The sequence below is a fragment of the Oryctolagus cuniculus genome, chromosome 4, assembly GCF_051225735.1.
Source record: "Oryctolagus cuniculus isolate XC-2025 breed Fujian yellow rabbit chromosome 4, ASM5122573v1, whole genome shotgun sequence".
NCBI classification, from domain to species: Eukaryota; Metazoa; Chordata; class Mammalia; order Lagomorpha; family Leporidae; genus Oryctolagus; species Oryctolagus cuniculus.
In genome coordinates this window covers 55,015,513-55,041,092 of record NC_142870.1, presented here as the reverse complement: position 1 = coordinate 55,041,092, position 25,580 = coordinate 55,015,513, and the positions used below count along the sequence as shown (strand labels likewise).

The 25,580-nt window shown below is 42.5% G+C and overlaps 1 protein-coding gene across 8 annotated transcripts in view; it reads right to left on the bottom strand.

The window, feature by feature from the left end:
- Nucleotides 1–713: 713 nt before the first annotated feature.
- TMEM45A (transmembrane protein 45A) overlaps nucleotides 714–25,580 on the bottom strand; it is a 105,413-nt gene continuing 80,546 nt past the window's right edge. For all 8 annotated transcript variants that reach the window (XM_070071992.2, XM_070071989.2, XM_070071990.2 and 5 more), the window contains 5 exons: nucleotides 23,453–23,645; nucleotides 21,834–22,040; nucleotides 20,403–20,587; nucleotides 7,312–7,457; nucleotides 714–1,244 (listed from right to left, as the gene is read on the bottom strand). In XM_070071992.2, the coding sequence (XP_069928093.1) occupies nucleotides 1,151–1,244; nucleotides 7,312–7,457; nucleotides 20,403–20,587; nucleotides 21,834–22,040; nucleotides 23,453–23,642 (822 nt within the window). In that variant the 5' untranslated portion in view covers nucleotides 23,643–23,645 and the 3' untranslated portion in view covers nucleotides 714–1,150. The remainder of the gene's footprint in view (nucleotides 1,245–7,311; nucleotides 7,458–20,402; nucleotides 20,588–21,833; nucleotides 22,041–23,452; nucleotides 23,646–25,580) is intronic.

Genomic DNA, 25,580 nt, shown 5'->3' with positions numbered 1-25,580 from the left:
AGGGGATACATACCAGACTGAGCTACCTCTGGATTGGCAGGGCTTCTGTTATGCCAGGGGGTCTTCAGGATCCAATTGCCCATGCTTAGGTTCCAGCTGCCCACAGGACTGCCTTCTCTCCTCCACATCTGGGCCACCCCTCCAGGATTCCCACAGTTCCTCTTCCCTGTTCTGTGGTGCCAGAGACAGGCCTTTCTGACTAACATGGGACTAAATTAGTACTAGATTCATAACAACACGGAGCCAAAACGGGGCCCATGATTCATCCAGTTCAGTTCTCTTACTTTACAAAGAAAGCATGGTGAGTACTAGAGACCCAGAGACTAGTTAATGTAGAGGGAGAATTAAAAAGATTCCTTGACTCTCCAGTGGGCAACCTAGCCCACAGGTATTTCATACAAGGCTTTGTCTTACTCAAATCCTTCACCTGTTTCGAAGAGGGCCTGGCATGGTGGTCATGCTATGCTACTGGATGACCTTTTTGCTACATAAATAACACCACCACTCTCCTCTCTCAGACTCTGGTGGCTTTGCAACCACGTGTCCTGGGGATGATCCCTTGTATCTTCTCCGAAAGATCAGAAACCTCAGGAGGACTTCTGCCCTATTTTCCCAGAGGGGAAAGCAGCCACTCCAGAGGGAGGTCTCACCAAAAGAAATCTCTGTGTCAGGCAGCTTCTTCTGCATCGTGGATGTGGTTTAAAAATAAAAGATTTGAGGTTCCTGCACCATGGTGCATGCATTTGTTTATTTCTCATTGCAGCAACAAGATAAACACGTATAATCCCATGCCCAACAAGTTACAAATGGTAGGAATCCCAAGAACCTTGAACATTCATATAAGGTAAATTAAACAATTATTTCTCTTAGTATGGGCACCAGACTTTAGATGGCATGGGAAACATCACCCTAGCCTGTAAAGACCACGTTGTACATGATGTGCAAAATGAACTTATCACCCAAAGTATTTTCAAAGCTAAAATGAAACACTTAAATTAAATGCTTTTAACAAAGTTGGAACTGCAAATAGTACACTGAGAGCCATCCTCAGTGGCTATTCTCCAAACTAAAGGAAAAGAAACAAAACCATGAACAAAGCCAATGGAAAAAAAGAGAAGGTTTATCTAGAAAGACTGGGTGTCCGCCCAAATCACATCTCTTCTTCTGATTCTTGTTCTCGTTCAACATTTTTCAGGAGTCCAACTTCCGAGGGACAGAGCCTCTTAAGCCTGGATTTAACAAACCTGAGGAGAAAGGAGAGCGTCTCTGATTAGATGATGTTGAAAAGAGAAATTCAGGGCAATATGCATCCATAATGCAACAAACACTGGATGAGTTGTGCAAACAGAGAGGCAATCCAAAAATGAAAACCACTTTTTTTCATCTGGCTTTGGAGCTACCTGAAAAATCGTTTTATTAGATGAACAGACAAAGCATGGCTTTGGAATCTGTGACATGATTGTTTCATGAAACATCAGAAGATAACTTTAATTGTTTCTAAAACAAACAAGGGAATCTCTGAGCTGGGACAAATACAAATGGAATAAAAATCTGTTGAATTTCTCCATGAAATCCCCCCAGCAGCGCATGGCAAAAAGCTGCCCTCTTCTATAAACGAAGTGCAGGAAGCAGTCGCCTTGCCTGGGTTTGGCAGCCTAAGTCAAGCCCTGCCTATGTCAGGTCTGGTTCAACCTCCGCCCCTTCCTGCCCCCTTTTGTGCTTTTGTGCAAGGCACAGGCTGCTCAACCACACATGATGGCTCTGCTCATGATGGATTAAAATGTCCAGAGAAGTGCCCTCTGCCCTCTCATATGACTGTTTTCATAGGTCGAAATCTGTAGTTTTGGAGAAAGCTGCAATTATAATTTTCGGCACTGAACAGTGTGAAGTTTCTTTGTGGTGGTGGAAGCACATCAGGCTCTCCACTTCTCTGATATGACAAAAAAAAAAAAAAGAGTATGTTATAGGAACTAAGTGAAGCTTTTTCTGTGTGTGATCATCATAAAGACTTTGTACCATGACCATGCTGATAAAACAGAGTTAGCTTCCAGAAATACAGAGGAATATGCAAACAAACTTCATAAGCCAAACCACCAAATTCATTCTCCTTTTATGAAAAATTTCACCTGGCTATTTGCATTTCCTCCCTTATTTTCTGCCTTCCTTTATCTTCTGATGAAGTTCTGCTTCTTCCTATCAATATGCCATGCCTTCACTTGTGCTCTGTATACCAATAGAATATAAGCTTCGTAAGAGCAAGGACTTCCTCTTAGTTATGGCCCTACCCCCAGGGGAGTCTGTACCATGTGGAGTAGATAATAGTGATTCCACACATATTTGATAATCAGTGACCTTTGGAGCAATCTGCTAAATAGTTCACACTAATCCCCTATTCATAGAGGCTAATTCTTCAACCCACTTTTAACTCAGCCTTAACTCCATTAAACAACTGAACAGTACCAATAACATCTGTTGATTCAAGAGCCTAAGGAAATTGCCTTGATTATTAACTGGATATTGATGTTGCTCCCAAAGTCCTCAACTCTTTGAATGACTGTTCTTGGGAAAGGCTAATACTCTTAAACAAGTTAAAAGCTGAACAATGTGTCATTTTTTTAAATCACACATTATTTTCACATTGCACAAGTTCAACACATTCAGGATGAAATGAATTGATGAATTAATAAATTAGTTTCATTCCAGATGACTTTGGTGTAAAATAAAACAAAGACATGGCTGCTTATTCCAAATTAATAGCTAAGGTAGAGAGACCCTAGGGATTTCTCATGCTCCCCATTCCTCCTCTCTGGTACCTGCTGTTGCTATGAGCCATCAAGCTAAGACATGCTCAGATATCTTAACCAGGCTCTGTCTGCCATATGTAGTTCTAAATATGTGCACATGCAGAAATGGCCACTTGAGGCAGACTGAGAGATAGGGTTATGGAGAGGAAGTGCAAACAATTGCTATTTACTAGAATGAGGCAAATACCAGGAAGTATGGTCAGGGTATATGCACTTTTGCTCTCATGTGTTCTCTTCAATGAATGTGAGAAAGAGTAGAGCTGAACCAATGGGTATAACCTCCAGGAAAAAAAAAAATCACATGCCTGAAACTTGGGTATCTTTATTTTGACTTTCAAAATAGCTCACAAGAGTCATTGCTTGGAAAATCTACCTGTAAATGGGTAATATTTGCCTACCCACAGAGAGGGGCTTTTGAAATAATTCTGTGCAACAGTGGTGTTTAAATGTGAGATACAGTAAAACACATAGTAAGATTTTCAAATAGGTCTCACCCATGAACTACTATAATCAAGCCTGTAGACATGGCACTGGCACTGGACAAAGCAATCTTCTAACCACTATTCTGGAAAACTGAGAAGTACAGCTTCATTTTCCAGAGATGCTGGCAGCAATATTCTCATAACCCAGCTATGTTTCCATGGTGATCTTTGTATTATATCAGACAAGTTCTGAGATAATGTTCTGACAATTCCTCACTTGGAGATGAGTTACAAACCATTCCACAGTCAAATCCTGACCAACAGATTTTCATGGCTCCTTATCCTGACTATACCTGCCACATGACCTCACTGTAAGATAGTACTAAATCTTCCTATTGTTTAAGCTATTACTTAAATCCTATCAAAATGTGTCAGAAAATTGAACTCTTGATCTTAACTTTTGGAGGGTAACATCAAAACTGAGAAGAATATGATACATGATTTCCATGCAAACAAAACCTATAGTTAAGTAGCTCTGAAACACAGATCTATTAAAATAGCAAATCTTTATTGAGCAGCTTATACATGTTAGGCAGTGTGCCAAGAAGTGTGGGGAAAAGGAAAAGGGTCTTTTTCTCATGGAGGCACAAACTAGCTAGCAGATAAGCCTACCACACATGAGCTAACAGTCAACATCACATGTCTGTTGGAGAAGAGCAAGGGCAAGAGGAATTGCAGCACTTTCTGGAAGAGATATGCATTTCATGCGGCTATACCAGGTAAGGGATCTGCCTGGTCACAAAGATGAGGTGACACATGGAAGGTTAAAGGGAGAGGTTGAAAAATCAAAGTGGAGTTTCCAGTTACTACAGAACTGGAAGTAGTAAAGGGGCTCATTAGGGGTCTGAAGTTTTTTGAAACAGGAAGAGACTATAGTCTTCTTTTGGCTCTGGAAGGGAGCTGACATGAGGTACAGTGTTTCCTTGAATGCTGGCACTCTTCTTGGAGGCAGCCCAGCCCCTAAGGAGATGAGGCCCCGATGTCAGCCTAGAACAACAGGGGAAGAAGTCAAGTTCACTCAGTGTTAGAGCCTGCTTTGACAGTGAGCTCATGCACACGCTTTGGGGGGATGGGTTAGAACTAACAGATCAGTCAATGAGAAGGTGGAGTTTCCCAGCTCTCAAAGCGCTTACACACGTACAGAAGGAGACAATTGCAGATCAAAGTGGGCTTATCCAAAGCCTAACACAGACATATGGGACCTAGACAAGGAAACAGTTTGCTCACTCAGAGCCCTGGCTGCAAAGCTACTTCAGCATTGCAGCAGAGAGCAGGATGAGTGGGGTGGGGCCCACGTCTAGAGAGAAGACAAGAAATCTGGTTCCTGCACAGGCTGAGACTTCTCTGGATCTGGAAGCAGCTACTGTATCCTAGGAATCCAGAGAAGGTGTTAGATGAGTAGCATCAAATACAGCAGCTGCTATGCATACATGAGTATGGCTATTTAAGTTACTTAAAATTAACATGGCACCAACCATACTTCAGGTGCTCGCTAGTTAGCAGCTGCCATATGAACACTGTAAATACAGAATTCTGTGAATAGAGAATATTCCAATCAGTTCTGCAGTCTGAAGGATGAGGTTCTGCAGCCTTCATGCCTGGGAACTGGGATCAGCAAAGTGAAGCGAGGTTTGGCACCAGCTACCTTAGAGAGAGAAGTTGTGAGCCTCCTTTTTTATTCCTGTTCATCCTTCAAGCTACAGCTTATTTTTCTGTTGTGAGGAGCCTTTTCTGGGCTGTAACATGATTTGTTCTACTTGTTTCCACTTACTGCCCTACATTTAAATTGTCTGTATCTGTAATTTAATACTGACGCTAGGACTAAAAATTCTTCATGGGCATAGTCTATAGTTCATTCTTTTTTTTTATACCAAAGAGTAGAAGAAACAAGAGAAAAATAATAAGACAATAACATTTGTTGAGCATTCTGTCTTAAGAAATGTAAATGCATGGTCTCATTTAGTCATTATTATTATCCACATTTTGCAGACAAAATCAAGACTTAAAATGCCATTAAGTAATCGGCCTTAAGTCAGACAGCTGATAAGTAGCAGGGCAGCCGCTACATGGCTCCTCACTTGCTTATGAAATGTTATACTAGGATCCTTGTTAAAAAAAAAACTGTATTATTCAACCAAATCTTATTTTTTTAGAAATACTAGAGTCAATGTCAATCGGTCAGGTGCTCGAATTTAACAGGACAGACACAAGTTGATTTTTTTTTAAATCCCAAGTTTAAAAGGTGATGCCCTGGAGTTGAAGGATGCCCAGATCAGAGCCACCAACCTTGCTGGCTCCAAGCTGAAAAGCCCTTCACTCGTCCTTGTTTCCAAAATGACCACCGCGGCTGAGGGGATGGCCAAGTAGGGTCAGCAACATCACAGGCAGAACTGTAAATTTCCTGTTAGAGTTGCCACCTGCCTTTACCTGGCCAGCTCTCCTCCCAGGCCAGCTAGGTGATGGAAGTCAACAGGGGGCCTTCCCCAAGGAGGTTCACACCTCCCCTTAGGATGTACCCCATGTGAAGAGATAGGTAGGTCTGGGCTTCATAACTGACAAGGCCTTAAAGCCCACCAGATTAATACCAGGCCCCTTCTGTCAGTTTCTATTTGCCTCTCAATCAGAAAACTTAGTCATGGCTTAGACAGCACCTTTCTTAGATCCCCTAGTAATGACTCTGTCCTTTGTTCTAGACCCTGTCTAGCTTACTTGGGGCCTCAATCCTTTGTAATCATAGCCTCTACTCTAACATCAATGGCTCTTCTCCAGACCTGTGTGTACTGATAGTCCTCTCCCCCACTTAATGTTGTATGATTGTTCAGAATTTTCTCCACAGACAAACCCATTCTACCCACAAAAGATGAGTGGCTTTTCTCCCAGTCTTGGTTGGGATCAGATTTAAACCACATCCATCGACAGTCTTCACAAGAGACCAGAGACCCCACTCATTTCCTTTCCTCTCTGAAATCCTCTCATTACCTGGTTAATGCCACTCTTAGGATCATTGGTTGCTATTCTCACCTGTCTTTTATACTACAGTGTCTGTTTAAGTATTTACAGGAGGTGATAATGGAACAAACCAAGGCCTTCAGCAACCAGGCGGTCAACCAAAAGCTGCTACAGGGACATACTCGGCTCCCCACCCAGGAGACAGCGGCTTGAGACACCGCCCCATGCCAGCAAAGAGTACCTCGTTGCCCCACATCAGCAGGAAATAGCTCTAAAGACAGATCATTGTCCCTCTACCCATCCTGGACGTTTGGGGCTAATGTAATCCCATACAAATCCTGCTTTATAAAAAAACAAAAGGGGAGAATGTTAGGAAAATGGCGCAGCCTTATCTATGGTACAATCTACACCCTGGACATCATCCTGGGCTCTAGCCCCCGCTGTCATTGCTGGAAGCTGGGTAGCTACTTGGCACAACCACTGGTGTCAAGCTCCAACCCCATCCTAATGGGATTCGCTGCTTCTACTTCCCTGCTTGCCCCCCAGCAAAGTTTTAAAAGGACCTGTCCCTGAACACGTGGCTCTCTCACTTTCCATCTCCTGATCTCTCTCAAAGTATCTCTGGATTTCTCTTTTATCCTCTCCTTCTTCCTCTTTTCCTTCTTCACCCCTTCCCTCCAGTCTGAAGGGTTTCCCCCAATAAACCTTTTCCCTTAAAAAAAATGGTGAGATATATATGCCTGGATTAATGGAGGACTCACTGCAAGTGTCTGGGCAAACCATTCAGAAGAGGAAATGACAAAGGCAAAGCCGTAGAGGCACAGGGGAGTGTGCTGAAGAGTAATGGATAGGTCCCAGGCACAGCAAAGACACTGTTGAGCTATTCCAAATTTAACCTAGCACATATTCTTTATCCTGGGAATTTCTAGGTTTGTGGGTAATCTTCTGATATGTTACCCTTTCTTATGGGAGATAAAGGATGAAACTTTATTTTTAATTTGAAGTTTCACACTATTGAATCTTCATGATCATATACCAAAGAATAGAACAACAACAGCAAAAAAACACTAACTTACCATGTGATAAAAGCATAATTCATTCCAATGATGGTGAGGGCTAATAGGTAATGCCAACAAAAGCACATGGTGAGAAACAGAGCGTTTTCATGATCTGTCAGATCCCATGAAGGATGTCCACCAAGGGGGTAAAGGACAAAACCCAGCTGTAATTTAAAACAAAAAAGCACATGTTGAAATAACAAACGCATTCCCAAAGAGCACACACTTCAAAATACTGCGTTCCAAGGTAAATGGTAACTAAGATAATTCCAATTATCTGAGATATCACAGATAAAACACTAGGTTTTCCTGCCTGTATTAGTAATCTACACGTTTACCAAGTCATATTTTTGAAAAAAAAATTTAGAAGGATATTTGATTATACAACTTTCAAAGTATAAATAGCGATCATTTCTGGGGATGGATGGACTTTCAGGGAGTATCTTAGGTTTCCACATTGTGCAGTTTCGGTCTGTTATTTTGAAATTAGGATCCAAAAGGTTTTAAAGTAAATAAATGTCGGGGCTGGTGCTGTGGTGTAGTGGGTAAAGCCACCGCCTGCAGTGCCGGTATCCTGCATGGGCACCAGTTTGAGACCCCGCTGCTCCACTTCTGATCCAGCTCTCTGCTATGTCCTGGGAAAGCAGTAGAAGGGACCCCTGCACCCATGTGAGAGACCAGGAAGCAATTCCTGGCTCCTGGCTTCGGATTGGTCCAGCTCCGGCTGTTGTGGCCATTTGGGGAGTGAACCAGCGGATGGAAGACCTCTTTCTCTCTGCCTCTCCTTCTCTCTCTGTGTAATTCTGACTTTCAAATAAATAAATAAATAAATCTCTAAATAAATAAATGTGTACACCTAACAATAGATTCAGTGCTGAAAGACTGAAAAAGCTTTTCCCCTAAGATCAGGAGCAAAACAATGATGTCTGCTTTCACCATTTGTATTCAGTATTGTACTGGATATTCCAGCTAGAGTAATTAGGCAAGAAAAATGAAAGTCATTTATATTAGAAAGGAAGAAATAAAACTATCTTTATTCATAAGTAGCATGATCTAATATATAGAAAATCCTAAATAATTCATTTTTAAAGATTCATTTATTTGAATAAAATAAATTTATTTATTATAAATAAATTAATGAGTTTTCCCCCCATAACTTCCCTCCCACCGGCAAACCATCCCATCTCCCATCCCATTCTTCATTAAGATTCATTTTAATTATCTTTATATAGAGAAGATCAACTTAATATACACTAAGTAAAGATTTCAACAGTATGCACCCGCATAGACACACCAAGTATAAAGTACTGTTTGAGTACTAGTTTTACCGTTAATTCGCATAGTACAATACATTGAGGACAGAGATCCTACATGGGGAGTAAGTGCACAGTGACTCCCGTTGTTGATTTAACAATTGACACTCTTATTTATGACGTCAGTAATCACCCTAGGCTCTTGTCATGAGCTGCCAAGGCTATGGAAGCCTCTTGAGTTCACAGACTCTGACCTTATTTAGACAAGGCCATAGTCAAAAGTCAAAGTGGAAGTTCTCTCCTCCCTTCAGAGAAAGGCACCTCCTTCTTTGATGGCCCATTCTTTCCACTGGGATCTTACTCGCAGAGACCTTTCATTTAGGTTTTTTTTTTCTTTTTTAATTTTGCCACAGTGTCTTGGCTGTCCATGCTTGAAATACTCTCATGGGCTTTTTAGCCGGATCTGAATGCCTTAAGGGCTGATTCTGAGACCAGAGTGCTGTTTAGGGCATCTGCCATTCTATGACTCTGCTGTGTATGCCGCTTCTGATGTTGGATCGTTCTCTCCTTTTGAATTCTACCAGTTATTATTAGCAGAAACTGGTCTTGTTTATGTGATCCCTTTGACACTTAATTCTATCTTTATGAACAATTATGAACTGAAACTGATCACTTTGACTAGTAAGATGGCATTGGTACATGCCACTTTGATGGGATTTGGAATCCCATGGCATGTTTCTAGCTCTACCATTAGGTTAAGTCCTAGTGAGTATGTGCTGAACTGTACAGCTCCTCCTCTCTTATTCCCACTCCTATTTTTAACAGGGACCAATTTTCAGTTAAATTTAAACACCTAAGAATAATGGTGTGTTAATTAAAGAGTTCAACCAATGGTATTAAGTAGAACAAGAAAATACTAAAAGAAATAAAATAGTAAGCTGTTCCTCGACAGGACAAGGGCTGCTCAAGTCATTGTTTCTCATAGTGTCCGTTTCACTTCTACAGGTTTCCTTTTAGGTACCACCCTCATATTAATGTACTATTATCTTCATTATCCTGATAAGAAAACTGAGTCATTGAGTGACTTGCCCATGAAAACACATCTAACAACTGAAATCTCACAGGAAAAACAAATTCAGTGTATACAGTTGAATGAAACTTCAATTATGTTTTGTTTGAAATGTCAAATAATCTTAGTAAATCAAGGAAAACTAAGATTTGCATCTCAATCATTTGTTCCCATTCCTGGATTCCCTTTATTTGAACGAAAAAAAAAAAAAACCCTATCATTTGTAGATGTTCTACCGTGTGCTGGGCACTTTGCCTCCACTCACGCACATAAACTTTACAATAAACCTCAACAAGCATTATGAGTCTCATGTTCCAAGGGAGAAGAAGAGAATTCAGGAACGTCTCCCATATTACAAAACTCCTGAATGACTAAAGGAGGATTCCAGACCAGGAATGTCAGGCTCTGAAAACACTTGGCTCTTTCTCAGACTCAATACTGATTTACCACCTGGCCCTTCCATATGGGGCAACAGGAAGGACAGAGTTCTGTTCTGAATAACAAGGTTGCTTGAATCATCTCAGAGGTTCTAATATGCTTTGAAAAGTCAGCACTGGAATTGAAGGTGGTCCTGTGAAGATTTGGTACTGTGTGACCCTTCTAACACAGATTACAGACTAGCAGCCCCTGAGTCACATTTAATTACATGTGTGCTTTTTTTAAAATTTATTTTAGAGGTAGAGTTACAGAGAGAGAGACAGACAGACAGACATAAAGGTCTTCCATCCATTTATTCACTCCCCAAATGGCCGCAACAGCCAGAGCTGGGCTGATCCAATGCCAGCTGCCTGGAGCTTCTTTCAGGTCTCCCACACAGGTGCAGGGGCCCAAGGACTTGAGCCATCTTCCACTTCTTTCCCAGGCCATAGCAGAGAGCTGGATTGGAAGAGGAGCAGCCAGGACACAAACCAGCATGCATGTGGGAGCCGGCAACGCAGGTGGAGGCTTAGCCTACTACATGCTCTGGCTCCCACACATGTGCTTTGTCTGACACATTTCAAAAAATAATTCTAATGCCTCCACAACTCTTAAAATTTAGGGAATATCATACAAAAGCTCTACTTAAAAAAAAAAAAAAAAAACAGGAATATCTGGTCAACATTAGGTATGTGTTCCCAGTGGCCAACACACATAGATGAATCATTCTCCATTGATTCATCACTCAGCTTACCTGCTCACCAAGTGGAGGGAGGCAGATCAAGATTTCCCTACTTCTGTGCTGGTCCTATGCATTTTATTTCTGAACCAATATCAGAGCTGTAAATCTTCTCAAAATATTACATTAGTTAAAAATAGCATAGGGCAAGCATTTGGCACAGCAGTAAGGTGCTGCTTGAGATGCCTGCATCCCACATCAGAATGCCTGGGTTCAAGTCCTCGCTTCATTTCCAATTCCAGCTTCCTGTTAACACACATATCCTCAAGTATTTAAGTCCCAGCCACCCATGTGAGAGACTCAGAATGAGTTCCAGGCTCCTGGCTTTTCCTGGCCCAATTCCAGCCTCTGTGGACATTTAGGGAATGAATCAGCAGATAGACGATATTTCTCTCTCTCTCTTTCTCTCTCTCTCTCTTTCTCTTCCCCTTTCAAATAAAAATAAATACTTTTTAATTAGCAGGATCCATTAAATAACTTCTTTATTCCCTTCTTTATATCCCAGGAGAGAGGTTGCATTTGCTGTCTATTTCAGAGATATAAAAGTTAAGAAATGCCTGACTCTCGAACTCAAAAGGCTTCCATAGCCTTGGCAACTCATGACTAGAGCCTAGGGAGATTACTGACACCATAAACAAGAGTGTCAAATTGTTAAGTCAACAACAGGAGTCACTGTATACTTACTTCTCATGTGGGATCTGTCCTTAATATGTTGTCCAATGTGAAGTAATGCTATAACTAGTACTGAAACAGTATTTTACACTTTGTGTTTCTGTGTGGGTGCAAACTGATGAAATCTTTACTTAATATATACTGAATTGATCTTCTGTATATAAAGAGAATCGAAAATGAATCTTGATGTGAATGGAATGGGAGAGGGAGCGGGAGATGGGAGGGGTGCGAGTGGGAGGGAATTTATGGGGGGGGGGGGCGTGAAGCCATTGTAATCCATAAACTGTACTTTGGAAATTTATATTTACTAAATAAAAAAAAGAAAGAAAGAAATGCCTGACTCTGTCATTCCATCTCCAAACGGTGGCAAAGACATTTACTGTTGTAGCTTGGCCACCAACAGCTGGGGTCTCTACACTAGAACACAGCTACATTCTTCTAAAGGAATAACCTGTCAACTCCCCTGGCAGAAGGTGTGTCAGCCATTAAGTCCACACTCAGAAACCACAGGCAGAGAATGCCACCTGGCTGGTTTGTCTTTTGCATTGGATATACTGGTGTTTTGCAACACTTCTTTTATACACTGCTAGGACAAGCTGTCTGTGAGGAACAAAATGAGCAGAGTCCAGGTCCCTGAAACTCTGAGAAGACAGGAGGAATGTCAAGGTCCTTGGTGCTCACTGTTCAGAATGATGAAAAGAAAAGAAAACTCAAGTCACATTGTCCATGCCCAGTTTAGTTTAGGGACCCAGCTGTTTAAGCTGGGGTGTCAGGATCAGATAGTCTGCCTCTCATGCCTCCTCTTACAGGAACTCACAGCAATTAATCCAGAAATCCTGTGGCAAGAAAGGGCCCTTGGAGGGAGAATGAGTTTAAGAAACCATGAACTAGCTCCTCAGTGCCAATGTTCTTCCAATGCCATCCACACAAGCTGTCCACCCCTACTTAGCAAGTGACTTATTCCAGCTCCCACAGCTAAAGATCAGCAGTTATGGATTAAATTGTTTCCTCCAACATGGTCAAGCCTTAACCTCCAGTTCCTCTGAATGTGCCTCAACTTGGAAATGGAACCTTTGCAGATGTAATCAACTTAAGGTTGATCAGAGTTGGCTCAAAATCCAGTGACTGAAGTTCTTATAACACGGCCACATAAAGACACAGGAACATAAAGACACAAAGGGAGAATATTGACTGAAAACAAGAGCAGAGATTAGACTTAAGCTGCCACAAATCAAAGGTTGTCAAGGATCATCGAAGCAGCCAGATCAGCAGGGCACACATTCTCCCTGTGGGCCACAGAAATGAACTAAGGCTGTCCACACCTTGGTTTCAGATTTCTGGCCTCTAGCACAGGGCAAGAACAAGTGTTTATTGTTCGAAGTCACCCGTTCATGGGGATCTGTTGTTATTGTAGCCCTAGAAAACCACTGCTGTAAGTCAAGATCAAAATACACACAAAGAAGTATCTTTTGGGCCGTAGCCGTGGCTAACTTGGCTAATCCTCTGCCTGCGGCGCCGGCACCCTGGGTTCTAGTCCCGGTTGGGGCGCCAGGTACTAGTCCCGGTTGCTCCTCTTCCAGTCCAGCTCTCTGTTGTGCCCCAGGAGGGCAGTGGAGGATGGCCCAAGTGCTTGGGTCCCTGCCCCCACATGAGAGACTGGGAGGAAACACCTGGCTCCTGGCTTCGGATCGGCGCAGCGCTGGTGGTGGCAGCTATTAGGGGAGTGAACCAATAGAAGGAAGACCTTTCTCTCTGTCTCTCTCTCACTGTCTATAACTCTCTCTGTGTCTCTGTCAAAAAAAATTTTTTTTAATTAAAAAAAAAAAAAAGAGTATCTTTTGCCCTAAACCTGTAGCCTGGACACACTGGTGACTCGTCCAGACTTAAATCCCAACTTGCCCTCATTCTCTCCTGGCAGATTTCCCTGTCCTCTGTCCCTGGAATCAGCAGCCATCTGTGCAGGGCAGTAAGAGTTTGCAAGTTGTGAGTTCTAATCTTCTCAACAACACCCTGAACTATTATTTCTCTTTCACGGTTGAAAAGGCCTAAAGGCACAGAAGGCCTTGACTCTGGTGACTCATGTGATTAATACCAGTAAGGCAGAATTGAGATCTAGGTCAGCCTCACCGGGAGGTCCAAGGACTTTTTATTACACATCATGTACACAACTGTTTTTTGTTTGTTCCTGGAGGTTTCCAACCAAAACCTTGCTCTGGTCGCCTCTGTGAGTCATCATCAATTCTGCCAGTCAAATTTTCTGTTTTAGATCAGGAGAAGAGAAACTTTGCGTACTTCGCACTGCTAAAGCTCGCTGGAACCTCAGAACCTGACACTGAAAAGCTGAAGGTGTTGTTGAAGCTCATGAACAGAGGTGAGCCACGTGACCATGACGTGAAAGAGGAGAGCTGAAATTGCAAACTAAGGGCCAGAAGTTGCCACAACTCACGAAATCTTCACTGAAATATAAAGATCCCTTATAAAAGAAATCCTCCCTTTAAATACAAAAATAGAAAAATATGCACTTTCATCTGTTGTCCTAGTTTGTTTCTAACATACAAGTTCAAGAAAAACAAAGAAATTTGTTTTCTTGCTCTACCTTTTTTGCCAACTCCTTATGTTTTGATTAGCATAAGCTTCACTAGTAACACATTTCAAAGGTAAATAGTTATCTTCTCTAATAGGCAGCAAGCCAGTGGCCTGTTTCCCATACTTAACAGTCTGATTTCCCAGTGCCTCGTTGTGGAGAAGTGGGTTAAGCCACCGCCTGTGATGCCAGCATCCCATGTGCGATCTGGTTCGCATCCCAGCTGCTCCACTTCCAATCCAGCTCCCTGCTAATGTGCCTGGGAAAGCAGCAGAAAATGGCCCAAGGGCTTAGGCCCCTGTACCCCTGTAAAAGATTCGGATGACACTCCTGGTCCTGGCTTCAGCCTGACCCAGCCCTGGCTGTTGTGGCCATTTGGGGAATGAACTAGCAGACAGGAAAACCTCTCCCCTTCTCCCTCTTAAAAAAAAAAAAAGAAGAAAATTCTGATTTTCTGTTGTTTTACATCTTATTATCCAATCATTTATTTCAATACTATAATCCTAAGCATGTGTTTGAACTACCATATCTGATCTCAGACCACTACTGCTCAGTTGGACCTTTTTGCTAATTTAGAATGAACTTTTCATTTCCTTTTAAAAGCAAGACACTGCTATTGTGGTAGTCAGAGGGAATCTCCTGGTTGAGGAGAGGGGGAATTAATGGAGTTAGGAGATGCAGTGGAAGCAATTGTCCAAAACAAGGAGAAACGAAGAGAGTGGGAGCATTTTCCTCTTCTGACTGTCCTTAAGCCTTGGCCCTAATAAGGGTGGGTGGAAGTGAACTTTTGAAATATTCTCCCACACAGGACTTTTGTTTTCTCTTATACATTGCATTGTGCACCTGGATTATTAGAAAAACATTTTGACTGCTGTGTGGACCAGGAAAAAAACCAATTTTTATAGGCTGGAAGAGAAACTCCTCCTCCATTTGCATATTACCCAATTGTTTATGAATGAGTTATTAGTAGTCTAAGTACTTGCTTTGTTCAGTTCACATCTCCATACAAATGGTTCCAATAGTCCAGGTAACTGTTTAATCTATCCATAGTTTAAACACTGGTAGTAACCATAAATGAATAATTAGCAAAAGTAAAATAAAAATGGTGAAAGCAACAACAAAATATTGTTAGCTTAAGACAGTTCTGGCCGTAAACATTTTATACCATTTCAATCAAAAAAAAAAAAATGGAAGCATAGTAAGCTCTTCTAAGTTTCTAGACACTTCTATGTCCAAGGAATATAAGAATGAGATGAGCTGCTATGGCTACCCCTTCACTTCCTGTCTGCGTGTGTTTGGGCTGGTATTAGATGCTCATTTTCATTAAGGCTCCAGACATTATTTAGGCTGATCACCAGTGAAAAGTAAAACTAGCCTAGACATATTGGTAGCTAAAAAATTTCTACATAATCACAGATTTATCCCCAAAGACTTTAACCTCACAGCTCTTCCTTTGAAAAGCTTTTGAGGAAATATGAAAATATTATTTCCCTGTCAAAAGGGGCATCGTTGAGCCAAGTGATTCTCAATTGAGATAACACCTCAGCTTCCTCCTTCAGAACCTAAATATTAATTGTGAACTGAACATTATTTAACTTAATTAATTCTGCTCTTATCTTTACAATTCTTTCCTTCAACTCTCCTTGGGTTTTCCCTGTTGATCCTACTTGTCTGTCTTTATTTGAATAATAAGCTCTTTAACAAACTCGATATAGTCAATCCATGTAGATTCCTGAATTCAATACAGAAAGGATATAGTATCTTTTCAAATGCATGGAACATCTACAAACACTGAAGGAAGCATCAAAATATTTCAAAAAGAACAAATTCTCGGATCACAAAAAAATAAGCTAAAAATGAGTAGTAAAAAGAAAAATAATATTTGGATAGACTGAAAGTAGGGGCTGGTGTTGGCAATGGTTAAGATGCTATTTGGGCCGGCGCCGCGGCTCACTAGGCTAATCCTCCGCCTAGCGGCGCCGGCACACCGGGTTCTAGTCCCGGTCGGGGCACCGGATTCTGTCCCGGTTGCCCTTCTTCCAGGCCAGCCCTCTGCTGTGGCCAGGGAGTGCAGTGGAGGATGGCCCAGGTGCTTGGGCCCTGCACCCCATGGGAGACCAGGAAAAGCACCTGGCTCCTGGCTCCTGCCATCGGATCAGCGCGGTGCGCCGGCCGCAGCGTGCTGGCCGCGGCGGCCATTGGAGGGTGAACCAACGGCAAAGGAAGACCTTTCTCTCTGTCTCTCTCTCTCACTGTCCACTCTGCCTGTCAAAAAAAAAAAAAAAAAAAAAAAAAAGATGCTATTTGGACGCTCATATCCAAATCAGAGTGCCCGAGTACAAGTAGTCACTCTGCTCCCGACTTCAGCTTCCTGCTAATGTGCACCATGGGAGGCAGCAGGTGATGGCTCCCGTAGCTGGGTCCCTGCTACAATGCAGGAGACTCAGATTGAGTTCCTGACTCCTAGCTTTGTCCTGGACCAGCTCCAGCTGTTGTAGGCATTTGAGGACTGCACCAATGGTTGGGAGATCTCTCTCTGCTTCTATCTCCAATAAAAGTCCAATTCACAATAGCAAAGATATGGATGGTCCTTTAATTGATGACTGAATAAAGAAAACATATACATATATACATATATATATATGATATAGTACTACTCAGTCATAAAAAGCATTTGGCATTTGCAACAAAATGAATGGAACTGGAAATCATTATGCTAAGTGATTTTAGGTTTTGAGGAGATGATAAATAACTTTTAAAAAACTTTTGTATATAAGCTGGTTAAATAGACCAATTATCTGTTTTATCACATTATGGGGTACTTGGAAAGATTTTTCTATATTTTTTTCCTTCAAAATAATTCTTGAACTTACTGTTTGTTGAATTCTTTTTTATTGGAGGATTAAGGCTATGATTATAAAGTAAAGTAAAAGTATATCATTGCAAAAATTAAAAGAAAAATAAGAAAGGAACAAAGAGGAAGGATAGGAGTGAGAGAGGGAGGGATGGTATGGTGAAAGTATCATTAGGTTCTTAAAACTGGATATATAGGGCCGGCACTATGGCACAGTGAGTTAAAGCTCTGGTCTACAGCATCAGCATCCCATATGGGCACCAGTTCGAGTCCTGACTACTCTACTTCCAATCCAGCTCTCTGTTGTGGCCTGGGAAAGCAATAGAAGATGACTCAAGTCCTTGGGCCCCTGCACCCATGTGGGAGACCTGTAAGAAGATCCAAGCTCCTGCCTGCAGATTGGCCCTGCTCCAGGCCATTATGGCCAATTGGGGAGTGAACCGGCAGATGGACTACCTCTCTCTCTGCCTCTACCTCTGTAACTCTTTGAGATAAATAAATAAAGCTTTAAAAATTAAAAATTAAAAAGCTGTATATAAGAAATATATGCGGCCGGCGCCGCGGCTCAGTAGGCTAATCCTCCGCCTTACGGCGCCGGCACACCAGTTCTAGTCCTGGTCGGGGCGCCGGATTCTGTCCCGATTGCCCCTCTTCCAGGCCAGCTCTCTGCTGTGGCCAGGGAGTGCAGTGAAGGATGGCCCAAGTACTTGGGCCCTGCACCCCCTGGGAGACCAGGAGAAGCACCTGGCTCCTGCCATCGGATCAGTGCGATGCGTCGGCCGTGGCGGCCATTGGAGGGTGAACCAACGGCAAAGGAAGACCTTTCTCTCTGTCTCTCTCTCTCTCTCACTGTCCACTCTGCCTTTCAAAAAAAAAAAAAAAGAAAGAAATATTTGAAATGTGTTCCCTTTATATAAATAACAAATTAATAGTCTAAAATAATCTTGAATCTAGCCCCAGCTCCAACAGCCTTTCTAGTCTCCCACTTTTTTTTTTTTTTTTGCAGATTTATTTATTTTTTTATTTGTAAGAGTTACAGAGAGAGAGAGAGAGAGAATGACAGAAAGAGAGGTCTTCTATCCACTGGTTCACTCCCCAAGTGGCTGCAGTGGCCAGGGCTGAACCAAGATGAAGCCAGGAGCCAGGAACCAGGAACTTCATCTGAGTCTTCTACATGGGTGGCAGGGGCCAAACATCTTCTGCTGCTTTCCCAGGCATATTAGCAGGGAGCTGGATTGGAAGTGGAGTAACCAGAACACGAAATGGCACCCATATAATATGGCCACATCACAGGTGGTGGCTTTGCCTGTGATGCCACTATGCAGCCACATCATTCCTACTGCCATTTTGACGATATTTCTCTATCCCTCATGTACCGGTATTTTCTTATCACTTCTCATCTTAAATGCAAATCCCTGAAATAGCTTCATTATCCCAAATCCTTGCTCTTTGATGACTAAAAAATCTGTTCTAAAAAGTCATCCCCTGACCGGCACTGTGGCTCACTAGGCTAATCCTCCGCCTGCGGCACCAGCACACCAGGTTCTAGTCCCGGTTGGGGCGCCGGATTCTGTCCCGGTTGCTCCTCTTCCAGGCCAGCTCTCTGCTGTGGCCAGGGAGTGCAGTGGAGGATGGCCCAAGTGCTTGGGACCTGCACCCACATGGGAGACCAGAAGAAGCACCTGGCTCCTGGCTTCGGATCAGTGCCGCGCACCGGCCACAACGCGCCAGCCATAGCGGCCACTTAGGGGGTGAACCAACAAGAAAAGGAAGACCTTTCTCTCTGTCTCTCTTTCTCTCTCTCACTGTCTAACTCTGCCTGTCGAAAAAATAAATAAATAAATAAAGTCATCCCCGAGGCTGGCATTGTGGTATCCTATATGGGTGCCAGTTGGAGTTCCAGCTGCTCTGCCTCCAATACAGCTCCCTGCTAATGAGCCTGGAAAAGCAGCAGAAAATGGCCCAAGTATCTGGGCCCCTGCACCCATGTGGGAGACCTGGATGGAGCTGCAGGTTCCTGGTTTCCACCTGGCCCAGCTCTGTCTATTTTAGCCATTTGGAAAGTGAAACATTGGGTGGAAGATATCTCTTTCTGTGTCACTATGCCTTTCAAATAAATAAATCTTAAAAACAAAAGTTTTCCTTGATTTGATCACATTCACTTTCCATCTTAACCTTTCTTTCTTTTTTTTTTTTTTTTTACTTGACAGATAAAGTTAGACAGTGAGAGAGAGAGACAGAGAGAAAGGCCTTCCCTCCATTGGTTCACCCCCCATATGGCCCCCATGGCCAGAGCTATGCAGATCCGAAGCCAGGAGCCAGGCACTTCCTCCTGGTCTCCCATGCGGGTGCAGGGCCCAAACACTTGGGCCATCCTCCACTGCCCTCCCGGGCCACAGCAGAGAGCTGGACTGAAAGAGGAGCAACCAGGACTAGAACCCGGCGCCCATATGGGATGCCGGCGCTGCAGGCGGAGGATTAGCCAAGTGAGCCATGGCGCCAGTCCTTAACCTTTCTTTACATCTATAAATATTATATTGGCTTATGATCTATCAGTCTATGAAATATACGTTCACTGATTGAAATTTATTATTTCAAAAACACATCCAGTCTAGAGTTGACAGCATAAAATGGAAAATAACCTAGGTTTTGAGGTCAATAAATACAGATTTAAGGGCCAGCACTGTGGCATAGCAGATAAAGCTGCCACCTGCAGTGCCAGCATCCCATATGGGTGCCAGTTTGAGTCCCAGCTGCTTCACTTCTAATTTAATGCTGTGCACATGCACCTGGGAAAGCAGTGGAAGATGGTCTGAGTCCTTGGACCACTGCACCTTCGTGGGAGACCCAGAAAAAGCTCCTGGCTCCTGGCTTCAGATTGGCCCAGCTCCTGCAGTTGCAGCCATTTAAGGAGTGAACTAGCAGAAGGAAGATTCTCTCTTTCTCTCTCTGTTTCTCTGTAACTCTGCCTTTCAAACAAATAAATACAGATTTGGATCCCAGCTCCATTATTGCTTTAGCCTAGGATTGTCTCCATTAGGCTTCTTATTCCTAAATTAGAGATGATAATACCTAACTTCCAGGTTGTTGTACAGGCAAAATGAAACAATATGCATGCGAAAGTTTGGCACAGTGGCTGACATATAGTTGTTTCTCAATAAATAATAATTTCCTCCTTTTGCTGCCTTCCATGCATTTCTCAGTCTCAACACCCATTAGGCTGTAAGCTGCTTTATCTTCAGAAACTGCTTGTAACCAAAACCATGGGTTCAGAGGTCCCTCACCGTGCATATCCAGGTGTGCAATGAGAAGGTGCACACCACACTTCCAACCCAGCAGCTCTAACAATGCTCCCATGGGGCCCAAGGGACCAGTCAAAGAACCATGACCTCTCAAAGGCCTGTGCACTCACTACAAGTGGAACACTAAAGGCAGTCTCTAGGGTCTGGAGCAGAACGCTCCGTCAAATAGAAAAGCTACAGACAGAGACACAAATACATTAACTGGTGGCCCCAACTCACCTGCCAGAACCAGGTCCCCTGTAGCAGAATGAGACTAGACCGCAGCAGCTCCACAAGCACATTGTTCCGGGTCAGGAACTCCATGAAGGCAACAATAGCTGCCAACAAGACGGCCAAGAACAGCAGCTGATGCACAAAGATGTCTAGCATTTCCCGGCCGTGAGTGTGGTTGTAGAAGATGAAAGCTGGGGGAGGAGAAAACACAATGTGTCTTTTCTCAGTAGAACCAAGGACCACCCAATCTTTCTCAGTCTCTCTCTCGAGAATTTCCTACCCACAGTTGTCCAAAAAGAGCAGATGCCCACTACAGAAATGCAACTCTGGCACTTACAGTCCTCACGGTCTCTTCAGAATGCAACCTTGCAATGTAACCCCCTATTTCCCTCCCCAGCTGTTAGTCTCTCTTCCAACACATCATGACATTTTTCAACATAGTATACTTAAGAATTTTCTATGCAGGATGGGAAATAACAAGCCTGACAAGGCGGGGGAGCTGTGATTAAGGTGAACACACATAAATAAACCAAAGCCTTGCCTTGAGGAAGTCAGCCAGTTGGAGGAAGGAAATTCAGACATAACCATAAGGCGGGGCTTTCATGTGAAAGCTCCCAGGATGTGAGGCTCCCAGGAAGTGCACCTAACTGCATGGTTTCACTCCTTGGACAGATTCCATCCTCATCTTAATCCTTTCCACTTAAAGAGGAAAAGATGTTCACCTGAGATAATTAGAAACATGACATTGGTTCTTGGCATCCATCTCTTATTCAAGCCCTTGTTCTCAAAGAAAATGGAGCAAAAAGTCTTATCTTCAGATGTACAAGACAAGGGGAATAGCTACAAAGTGACTACCTTCTGATCACCCGGAACTTTTTAGTTTCATAATCAATTTCTTACTGGGTAATAAACAAAAACAATTAGCATTTATTTTCTTCCCAACCTCACCCAACAGTAACCTCTAAAAATTAGGACCTTACATTTTCATGTGACCAAATTTTTCAGACTCTACCTATCAGGTAATAGTAGAATTTTAACCATATCCGTATGAAAAAGGTTACTTAGTAGATGATGGAAGCTGTTCTGCTATAAACGGTTGCCTAATGAGGATATGCATGCTTCACTGAGTTCAGGTTTGACTTGCTAAAAGTCAAAATAACAACCATTTGCAAGACAAACTAGAGATAAGCATCCATAGTGTATGGTTATTTAACACAGATATTAAACCTGAACAAAGCACATTGAATGACTCTGCTTGCCCAGTTCTACAAAATGAGCCAGTAGGGAAGATCCTTGGCATTCTGCCCCAGACATCAAATATCTCACCATGGCCTAGATATCAACCAAGACTGCACGAAGATCCCAAAGGTATATTATCACGCAGAGCTAGACAAAACCCACTAACAGAGAAAGGTACAGAAAAATACTCATACTTACCCTCCACAAATAAAGCATTTGACATCATTAGCTTGGGTAAGGAGACAGGAAGTGAATTGATGGTGAAACATAAGATGTTGGACACCCCTACCAGTCCAAAGAATAAATACATGGTGAAATGATGCCAGCCCAAGATTTGGTTCCACCGGCCTTCTTTATATAAGCTCCAGTAGGGTCCTCCGGGAATAAATTGTTCCCCAGCCATGCCTGTAGAGGAACATATCACAGTGTTAACAACCTTCCCAAAACCTTGCCTAGAACACAGGAAGGTACAGGAGAATTAGCCCATCGCTAGTGTCCTCTGTGTGTCTCCAGACTTCCCCGTCAACTAAGCACTGGAACGTAAGGCTTGTCTAGAGATTCAGATGCTGGTTAGGATAACAAAATTTAGTCACTGATAACTAACTGGTCAAACAGCTGTTTCAGACCTTCAGTGTAGACTGTGTTAGTTTTGCTGCCTTTTCTAAATCTTGAATGAAGTGGGAGTTTGGATTTGTGAGATCAGCCCTATAGAAGCTGTGTATTTCCCTCCAAGATACCACATCTTTGGGTAGCTGCCACAAAGGATGGGGTTGTGTGTGCTTCTTAATAAAAATGCTGAAAATTTCAGCTTTTCCCAGTTAAGGATAACTGAGATACCCAGATGCCTAGAGCATATGGTTCAGCCAATTATGCATACAGTTAAACTTTCTTAGAAATGCTGCCTGACTTGTTAATCTATAGAATTTGGCAAGGAAATTCTTTGTTATATTGTTTACCAACATAAAAGCTGCCCATATTTACAGGTAACAGGGAATATTTCAACACATGTTTATATTGTGTAACGTCCAAGTCTGGGAAAACATCTCTTCAAATATTTAACATTCAAAATACTTCCTTCTAACTTTTTTCTTAGAAAAATATACAGTACATGCTTTTTATCTATAATCACCCTATTGTGAAAATAGGACACCAGAACCTTCACTCTGTAACTTGAGGGTCATGGCCAAGACCTATTGCCATGAATAAAGAATGAAGAAATCTAATGGGAAAATGGGAAGTTATGCCTTTAATAAAGGAAGAGGCTACAGTGAAACTCTAACAACATGGACAATTTCATTGACCTTCATAGTCAAAGGAAAGGCCTTAGAGGTCATCTGGCCTAACTTCTTCCTCCAATTTAGGAACCAAGTGAAAGGGTGAGTGCAGGAAGCAAGGTCTTTTCAGCCCTGACCCTCTCTATAGCCTATCAGCAATGAGTAATTACTGAAGCTTGCTCATAATCACTTGATTGCTTTGGTGTCATTTACAAGATGATTTCTGACAGAGTTTATTCTTTCAGGGGTCAGAACACTTGATATAAAATTATTTCAAAGATGCCAACTAATTCTGTAAAGAAAATCCACCTTGACTTGGCAACCAAGGTAACTACTTTCAATAATTCATAAAGGAATAGGCTTTTATATGAACATGAAAGTAGCACCTTCCTAACAAAGTATATCAGATAGAAGTTAAACATGTTTGAGACATATTTTAATAAAATTTTCATTTTGTCAATTATCTCAATTTTATATTGGATCACCTCTCAGCATGTGAAAATACCCCGAAGGAGAACACTGAACATAGAAGTGTCCACTCACCAGTTATGGCCATGCAGACTAAAACAATTCCCTCCAAAATTTCTGCTCGACGGAATAATGCTTTGGAACCCAGGTAGCAGGTCCGCTTTTGCTTTCTAAAGATATACTTCAGAATACTCTTAGTGCTCCACCAAAGAGCCATGATAAAGAAGAAGGTTCCAGGGAGGGCATGACCTTTGAAACTCCCCATGACCTAAAAAAATAAGAACACAACAGAGGGTATTTCATTTCTGGAATTGCCCAAAACATCACTTGTCCCCAGGGAGTACAGTCTTCTGATGATCATGGATCCATCACTCTTTGAGAGGATCCTACATTACTGTTGACAATCATATATTTCCATTACAATATCATCAGTATCAATCAAAGGAGAATTAAAATTCACATTTATTGAACATTTAGCATGTACTAGGCACTGTGTCAAAATGTTTCTTGTTCATTCTTTGATTTTTAATTAATTTATTTAAGAAGAAGAAGAAGAAGAGGGAGAGAATCTCATCCACAGGTTTACTACCCAAATGTCTGCAACACCAGCCAAAACCAGGAGCCAGAAATTCAACCCAGGTCTCTCATGTGCTTGAGCCATCACCAACGCCTCCTAGGGTCTGCATTGTCAGGAAGCTGGAGTCAGGAGCTAGCGCCAGTGATCAAACCCAGGTACCCTGCTGTGGGACACAGGCATCTTAATCTCTAGGCTAATCACCTGCCCTTTTGCCAAAGTGTTTACATGTTATCTCTAACCTGATTTTGGAACTCACCCATGAATGAGGGATTATTCCATTGTCAATTAGGGTACAAGTTTAAAGAAGTTAAATAATTCACCCAACCTTCACAACTGTCAGGCAAAACTTCTCTGTTTCTAACATAGATCTCAAAAAAACAATTTAATGACAGTAGGTACTTGGCCAGTTGCTCTTGCAGTATATTTGAAGAAAAGTAACATGAAAGCTTTACCTTATGTTTAAAACTGGAATGATTGAAAATTGCCTACTAATTTTTTCAAAGCATCAACCATCAAGTATGTGGAAGAGACCATCAGTGTTCACCAAATATCTAGGCACCCCTCCCCACATTTTCCCCAGCCTCTCCTCCAGTTGGGTTGGTATCTTTTTAGTTTTCTTCCCAGTTCTGGCTAATGGACTCAGTGTGGAACTGGCACATGTCACTCCCAGACTGAGTCAGCTAAGAGCTTACGTGACTGCCTTTATCTCACTCTTCCCCTGCTTTGGCAACCTTAGCATGACACATTTGCCACACAGAGGACAGTCAACCAGCCTGCCTCAGATTTTATTAGAACCATTCCTCTAGGGTGCTCAGCCATTGAAAGTTTGAGACTTACTGCTAAAATCACATAGTCTCACTTAGACAGATGGATATCAAGTCAAATCAAATTGTACATTTTGTTTCCACTATTGCTACATGTTGGAGTCACCTCTGGCTAACTAACACAAGTGCCCTCCATGGGGCCGGTGCTATGGCGCAGCAGGTTAACGCCCTGGCCTGAAGAGCCAGCATCCCACATGGGCACCGGTTCATGACCCGGCTGTTCCACTTCCAATCCAGCTCTCTGCTATGACCTGGGAAAGCAGTAGAAGATGGCCCAAGGACTTGGGCCCCTGCACTCACGTGGGAGACCTGGAAGAAGCATCTGGCTCCTGGCTTTGGATCAGCGCAGCTACGATCCGAATGTTGCAGCCGTTGTGGCCAATTGGGGAGTGAACCATTGGATGGAAGACCTCTCTCTTTGTAACTCTGACTTTCAAGCAAAATAAATAAATCTTTTTTTTAAAAAAAAAGTGCCCTCCATTTTAGGTCAGTGCTACAGAAAATTTGTCTTGAGTTTTGTGAATTTTTAATTACATGCCACCCCAAAGGCTGACAGGACCAGTGTTATTTCCTCACACCCACTGGCATGGAGACTAGTTGAAGGTTTTTGATGTAGGATAGCAGGTGAACAGTGAAGGGGAAAATGATCCTTTCCTACTTCAGTTATAGAACTTCTGTATCTTTGCCTTTTAATCAGAAACAGTTTAACAGTTGGAAGCTTTCTGTGTTTAAAAGATCCATACAAAAGGAAATAAAAGCAGACCTATAATATTTTCCTGGCTACAGGACTCAACAGACCCAG